Source organism: Panthera tigris, chromosome A1, assembly GCF_018350195.1.
Source record: "Panthera tigris isolate Pti1 chromosome A1, P.tigris_Pti1_mat1.1, whole genome shotgun sequence".
In the NCBI taxonomy this organism is placed as follows: Eukaryota; Metazoa; Chordata; class Mammalia; order Carnivora; family Felidae; genus Panthera; species Panthera tigris.
In genome coordinates, this window is record NC_056660.1 from 97,559,876 (window position 1) to 97,565,639 (window position 5,764).

At 51.3% G+C, this 5,764-nt stretch overlaps 1 protein-coding gene across 1 annotated transcript; it reads left to right on the forward strand.

Moving 5' to 3' along the window:
- The first annotated feature begins 253 nt into the window (after positions 1 to 253).
- FAM170A (family with sequence similarity 170 member A) lies at positions 254 to 5,463 on the forward strand. The gene is made up of 5 exons (XM_015539615.2): positions 254 to 520; positions 2,394 to 2,534; positions 3,347 to 4,112; positions 4,420 to 4,478; positions 5,328 to 5,463. The coding sequence occupies exons 1-3, from the start codon at positions 451 to 453 to the stop codon at positions 4,066 to 4,068; spliced, it is 933 nt and encodes a 310-aa protein (XP_015395101.1). The 5' UTR covers positions 254 to 450; the 3' UTR covers positions 4,069 to 4,112; positions 4,420 to 4,478; positions 5,328 to 5,463.
- The last annotated feature ends 301 nt before the right edge of the window (positions 5,464 to 5,764 follow it).

Sequence of the window (5,764 nt, forward strand, 5' to 3'; positions counted from 1 at the left end):
AAAAAATAAAGGGAGAAAGGGAAAAAAAATCAACAAGAACAGATTCGCATCTCAAAATATCCTTTCATTCTTAAGAAGATGAGAGTTGAATTCACAGGAAAGGTTCCATTGGGAAAAAGGAATGACTCTTGAAAATGGGGTCTCCGCATTTGCAAAGGCTGTGTAGGATCCAGGTCCTCAGAATGCTCTGACATCATCAGTGAGGTCAGAGAACTCTGCTGTGGGCCTGGTGACCTTTGAACCTTAACAGCTCTGTGCTGTAGCGAACCCTGGGCAGTGCTGCTCGTTCTCTGAGCCGTCTGACGTCCTCAGCCACTTAGGGGACTCAACTATTTTTGCTTATATTGGGTCATTTCATCATATTTTCTGAGAGTCAAGAAGGGCCAACCAGCGAGGGAAAAGAAGAGCTGGGAGTTAGGTGTCTTCTAAGAAGCTTCTGTAGCTGGTACCATGAAACAGCGACAAAAGAGGAAACATCTGGAAGATGAAGAGTCCCAGGAAACGGCTGAGCAGGGAGGAGGTATGTGCTGGGCACCTTGTCTGGGGGGGCACAGAGGCTGCGGCCAGTCTGCGCCTCCCCCAGGGAGGCGGGCAGCAGATGTTGCCGTGTCTGTCCTGAGGGTCCCCGGTGGTGTGAGATGGCACAGGAAGGCCAGATGCCCCCCAAAAGCCAGGGATTCATCCCTGCCAGTCTGAGAACTTCTCTCTTGGCCTGTTCAGGCCTGGAGCTATGTTGGACTCAGAGCAGGCTGGGGTCCCGCTTGCCCAGGCTCAGTCCTGTGTTCTCTTTTATCCTCTTTATGTGATTTTCCTCTGGGGTCCCTGGGTGTGGGGTGTGATGGGTGCTGATAGAGATTGACCCATAAAAGAGGAAAGAGAAGCCTTGCTCAAAAACATTTTGAGAAGTGACATGCCTGTGCAGAAGGAGATGGTCTGGGGATGGCATCATATGGAAAGTGTGGAGATCGTATTCCTTTAGCAGGAAGAATTTACCAGTTGATCCATGGGCGTTTGTGAATCTACAGGTGTGGGCTTTCCAGAGGAGATCAAGGGAAGGGAGGGGTCTTTTACAGACCATGCCCAGATGGAGAGGGGTGAGAAATGTAGTCAGGGACTTTCAGGGAGCTCTGAAAGCTGTGGATTTACTTCCTAGGGTGCATGGTGACTGCATGCATTTTACACAAACAAGTAGCTTGTCCTGAGAAAGTGGGTGGTCACATGCAAGAGGTGGGGCAGAGTGGAGCCCACCCCAGAGATCCAGCCGGAGGCTTCTGTCCCAAATTAGAGCTCTCTCATCAGCTTCCACGAGGTCCAGGGCCCTGAAGAGTGTAAGATGGGCCCTGGGAATGGAGGCCTGGACAGGAGGAGGATTTTGATGCAGCAGCTGGGATAGGACAGAGAAAGCAATGATTGGCAAGATACGTTTGTCTCTTTGTGTGTGATGGGGCAGGGGGAGCAATGGGGAGAAGGGGGAGAGTGTCCTTAGCTGTGAAGTCTGTCTTGTAAGGTTCCTGTCACTTACCCATATACATTTTGATAGAGAAAAAAATTGCACATCTGCACACACACTATTTTATTAAATTGTACAGAGCATATAGGCATATATGCATATCACTCGTCCACTGTGTTCACATACGATCCATGTGTATCGAAGTCCTCTCCTGTTACACCAAACTCTGGAGTATAAGTGTGTCACAGATACTCTATGGTACATACTTACACTAAAAATAAGCATGACCCAAATATTGCATGGGAACACTCGCACATAAAAATTATTTGTGGTTTACCTGAAACGCAAATTTAACTGGGCGTCCTCCATTGTTGTTTTGCTAACTCTGGGAACCCTTGTATACTTCACACCAGCTGACATATCATACCCTGATTAGTGTCTGTCTTCTACCAGAACGTTCAACATTCCCAGAGCCTAGAAGAGTGCCTGATACATAGTAGCTGAACACTGTTGAAGGAATGGATAAATGAATGATTGAATACACACCATAAATACAGACCATATTATATAAATCAGGAAATGTGACATGTCGCACGGTTCCTGAGTTGTGAACACACACTACGCTCCAAACGCTCTATGCGTTTCTACCCTGCTCGCCACACCGTCCCCACAGGCATGAAAGGTTTGACTGATACATATTATTCTCACGTGTCAGACATCCTGTTCACAGCCACCACTCAGGCCTTCGCTTCTGACAAGACACTAACAAAATAGTTATCGATAGTAACTAAATGCAGGAGTATCCACCGGGGACCAGACAGTCGACCACGTGTATTCGCTGCCTCTGACCCAGGTCAGACCCTCTGTTAATATTTGTTGGATGGATGAGTGATGCATTAGCATGCCCCACCCATGGTGTCTCAGGCTTTCCTATCTTTCTCAGGAGTCTCGAAGTTGCAGGAGGCTGCCCTTCAGCTTGGATCCCCTGGGGTGGCCAAAGGCTGGGGCGCAGGGGTAGGGGAGGTGTCCTCTGCCTCTGAATACTTCTCCTGTGTTTCTTCTCCACGCAAGTTCATCCATGGTGGTAAGCATTCAGGGCTCCTTGGATGTGGGGCCCCTTGCGTTCGGGGCTGGAGACACACAGATCCAGGAGAGGCTGGGAAGGCATCCAGGACAGTCAGAAGTGATCAGGGCTCAACGGAGGAGCCCGGGAAGATGGCGTAGCTGTTGGGAGAGTGTGGATACGAGCTCCATGTGGGAGAGCGTGAGCCCTGGTACAATCATAGTGGGGAAGTTAAGATACAAGGGCCAGAAAGGTCCGAGCTCGAGCTGTCGGGCTGAGGGACAGAATTAAGCATCTTCAGAGGAGCTGTGCAGGTTTTGCCTTTATCCTTACTTCTAGAGAAGGGTGGAGCATCTCAGCACAGGCCTCTCCAGCTCTGGAGCAAGACCATCCAGTTCAGATCCCCACGCCTGACGCCCACCATTCACTCCACGCACGTCCATTCTTAGCACGCACACCCCAAACCCGTGATCTACAGTGCCATGTTCTCCACCACTGTCCCCATGCCACATGCACACGTACCCCGATGGTAGCCCCAACTCATGTTCTGCTCATGGCACGCGCAACCCACCACCGTCCCTCACGTTCTGCAACCCCCTGCTACCTGACTCCACACCCCCACATACAGACGCCCCCCCAGTCTCCCTACAAACACTCAAAGCCTGCAGATGCCACCAGATACACCCCCCCCCCACCCCGCCACCACCCCGGAGTATGAACACCAACACCAAGCTGCTTACACCACAGCCCCTCTGCCCTCTACCACACTTGAAGCTCCTTCAGCTTCTGGCCGGCCCCACGCACGTTCTTATGTCTCTAATTTCCTTTCCCAGGAATCCGGAGAGTACATCGAGACAGTCCCCAGCCTAGATCACCCCTAGTCCAGGGTCAGGAGCGAGGGGAGACTGCTCCCCCCTCACACCAGGTCTCCTTCTCGTCCCCTTCATCCTATAAGACCTGTGTGTCCTCTGTGTACAGAAACAAAGAGGAAAGGGGCATGAAAATATACTACATGCAGGTACAAATGCAAAAGGGTGTGGCTGTCTCCTGGGAGACAGAGGAGACCTCGGAGTCACTAGAGAAGCAGCCGAGGATGGAAGAAGTGACCCTTCCTGAGAACGTGCGGGTAGGTACTCCCCCCTCTGATGTGTCCACCAGAAACCTGCTGTCTGACAGCGAGCCCAGCGGGGAGGACAAGGACCACGAGGAGCGGGCAGAGTCAGACAGCCCGCCAGGCTCACCCACTGTTGAGGAGAGACCCAGGGCCAAGACCCCCGACTGGCTGGTGACCGTGGAGACTGGCTTCCGATGCATGGCCTGCTGCCGGGTCTTCTCCACCTTGGAGGTCCTCCAGGAGCACGTCCAGTACGGGATCAGGGAGGGCTTCAGCTGCCATGTGTTCCACCTCACCATGGCTCAGTTGACGGGCATCGTGGAACCTGAGTGCACCCAGGAGGAGGAGGATGAGAACGAGGAGGAGGGGGAAGAGAGGCAGGAAGAAAAGGACGAGAAGGAGCAGCCTGCGCAGGAGGACCCTCACGTGAAGCGACCCTGAAGCCAGTGCTCAGGCTGTGTGTTTCATTCTCCAAAGGACAACAAGTGAGCTGGGGCTGAGCATGTGAGGGCACTGTGCCTTCTCCACAACACTCCTGTCTCTCCCATCCAGGCTCACGCCTCCAGAACGGAGAGTGGGGGGCTTTGACAGCTCAGGGGACACCTTAAGGAGGGGGGTGGTGAGCGGGCCCCTTGCTTCTTGTCCAGGCATTTGATACAGTTATGACTGTCAGTGGGGATTTATCCCGAGCTTTTCAGCTCCCGCAGGAAGTCCTGCAAATTTCCGAGGGCTAACCGAGCATCTTTCCTCTTGAACCAAGAAGTGTCTTTCTCTGTTCTGGTTTCCACACAGCAATTGAGATCCATGAGCCATAAATTCCTGGAAGACGGTGTGGCCTTCTTTTGGGAGAAGTAAGTAAGGCCTGAGGTTGGTGTGGTCTGAGCTGATGTCAGGGGGTCCCAGGGGAATCTAGGGGAAGGAATTACATGGCCGTGCTGGGTTACCTTGTGGCTCTGCAGTGGCATCAGCTTGTGGCATACTCAGTGCGTCCAGGAAATTGACCTCCATTTCCTTAAGTGAGAAAGTGAGAATTGAAAAAAAAATTTTTTTGAGTTTTTAAAATTTATTTTGAAAGAGAGAGGAAGTGGGAAGGGGCAGAGAGAGAGGGAGAGAGAGAGAGAATCTCAAGCAGGCTCCTCACCATCAGCACAGAGCCTGACACGGGGCTCGAACTCACAAACCGTGAGAGCGTGACTTGAGCCAGAACCAAGAGTCAGATGCTCAACTGATGTAGCCGCCCAGGTGCCCTGAGAAAGTGAGAGTTTTGATTGGCATTTATTTCATTGACTGCATGACTGACCTGAGCTCTAAGAGCAAATACTGCCAGCGGCCCTTCTGGGATGAGAGCTCATTGCAACTTCAAGGGCTAGGAGTGGTCTGGAGAGAGGACATGGGGCCTAGCAGGACCAGAGGTTTGAGGTGTGAGAGCCTTCGGCCAAAGCCAGCATCTTATCCCGGCCCATGGATAGCCCTCTGGAAGAAAGCAGAGTGTGGAGGGAGAGAAACAAGGAAGTGAGCCCCCAAGAGATCTGGGAATATTCCAGAACCTTCCGTTTGCTATAGTAGGTCTGGAAATAAACTCAGTGTGGTGTGTGTGGCTCTGAGCTTTAAGGCAAAGGTGAAGGGTCACCCTGGCTCACGGAGCTCATGTTCACTTCTTGTCTCTTCCTGTTCTGCCTTATGTGTTTAATCAATTCCAGGGAGAAGAAAGGATCCTGGGGATAGTAGCAGATAAAATGCCAATGATGTGAAGAAAGATGAAGGAACCGGCATTCAATCTGGCATCACATGAAAATATAAATACCATATGCAATAAAGGCTGTTTTCCAAAGCTTACCTGGATATGTTCTTTAAGTGAAGTTATCTATCTGTCTGTCTGTCTGTCTGTCTATCTATCTGTCTGTCTGTCTATCTACCATCTACATCTTTCCCTCTAGTGGCTCATGAACCAGGTCTCCTATAAGCACCAAAGACGCCCACAATCCTTTTCCAGCAGCAACAGTACTGAAGCACTCGGGATTGATTAGGCTTTTGTGTGACTGTTTTCACAAGGCTGGATTCCACAAATGACAAACTACACTGGCTTCAGAAGAGGTCGTCGGTAAGTAGCGGGTGCTGTAAAAACTGTGTCCCGGGG

Excerpts from the sequence above, each read along its gene's own strand:
- FAM170A (XM_015539615.2), top strand. The coding sequence starts at position 451 with ATGAAACAGCGACAAAAGAGGAAACATCTGGAAGATGAAGAGTCCCAG. Across the intron at positions 521-2,393 it reads AACGGCTGAGCAGGGAGGAG|GAGTCTCGAAGTTGCAGGAG; the intron begins GTATGTGCTGGG and ends TATCTTTCTCAG. Across the intron at positions 2,535-3,346 it reads ACGCAAGTTCATCCATGGTG|GAATCCGGAGAGTACATCGA; the intron begins GTAAGCATTCAG and ends TTCCTTTCCCAG.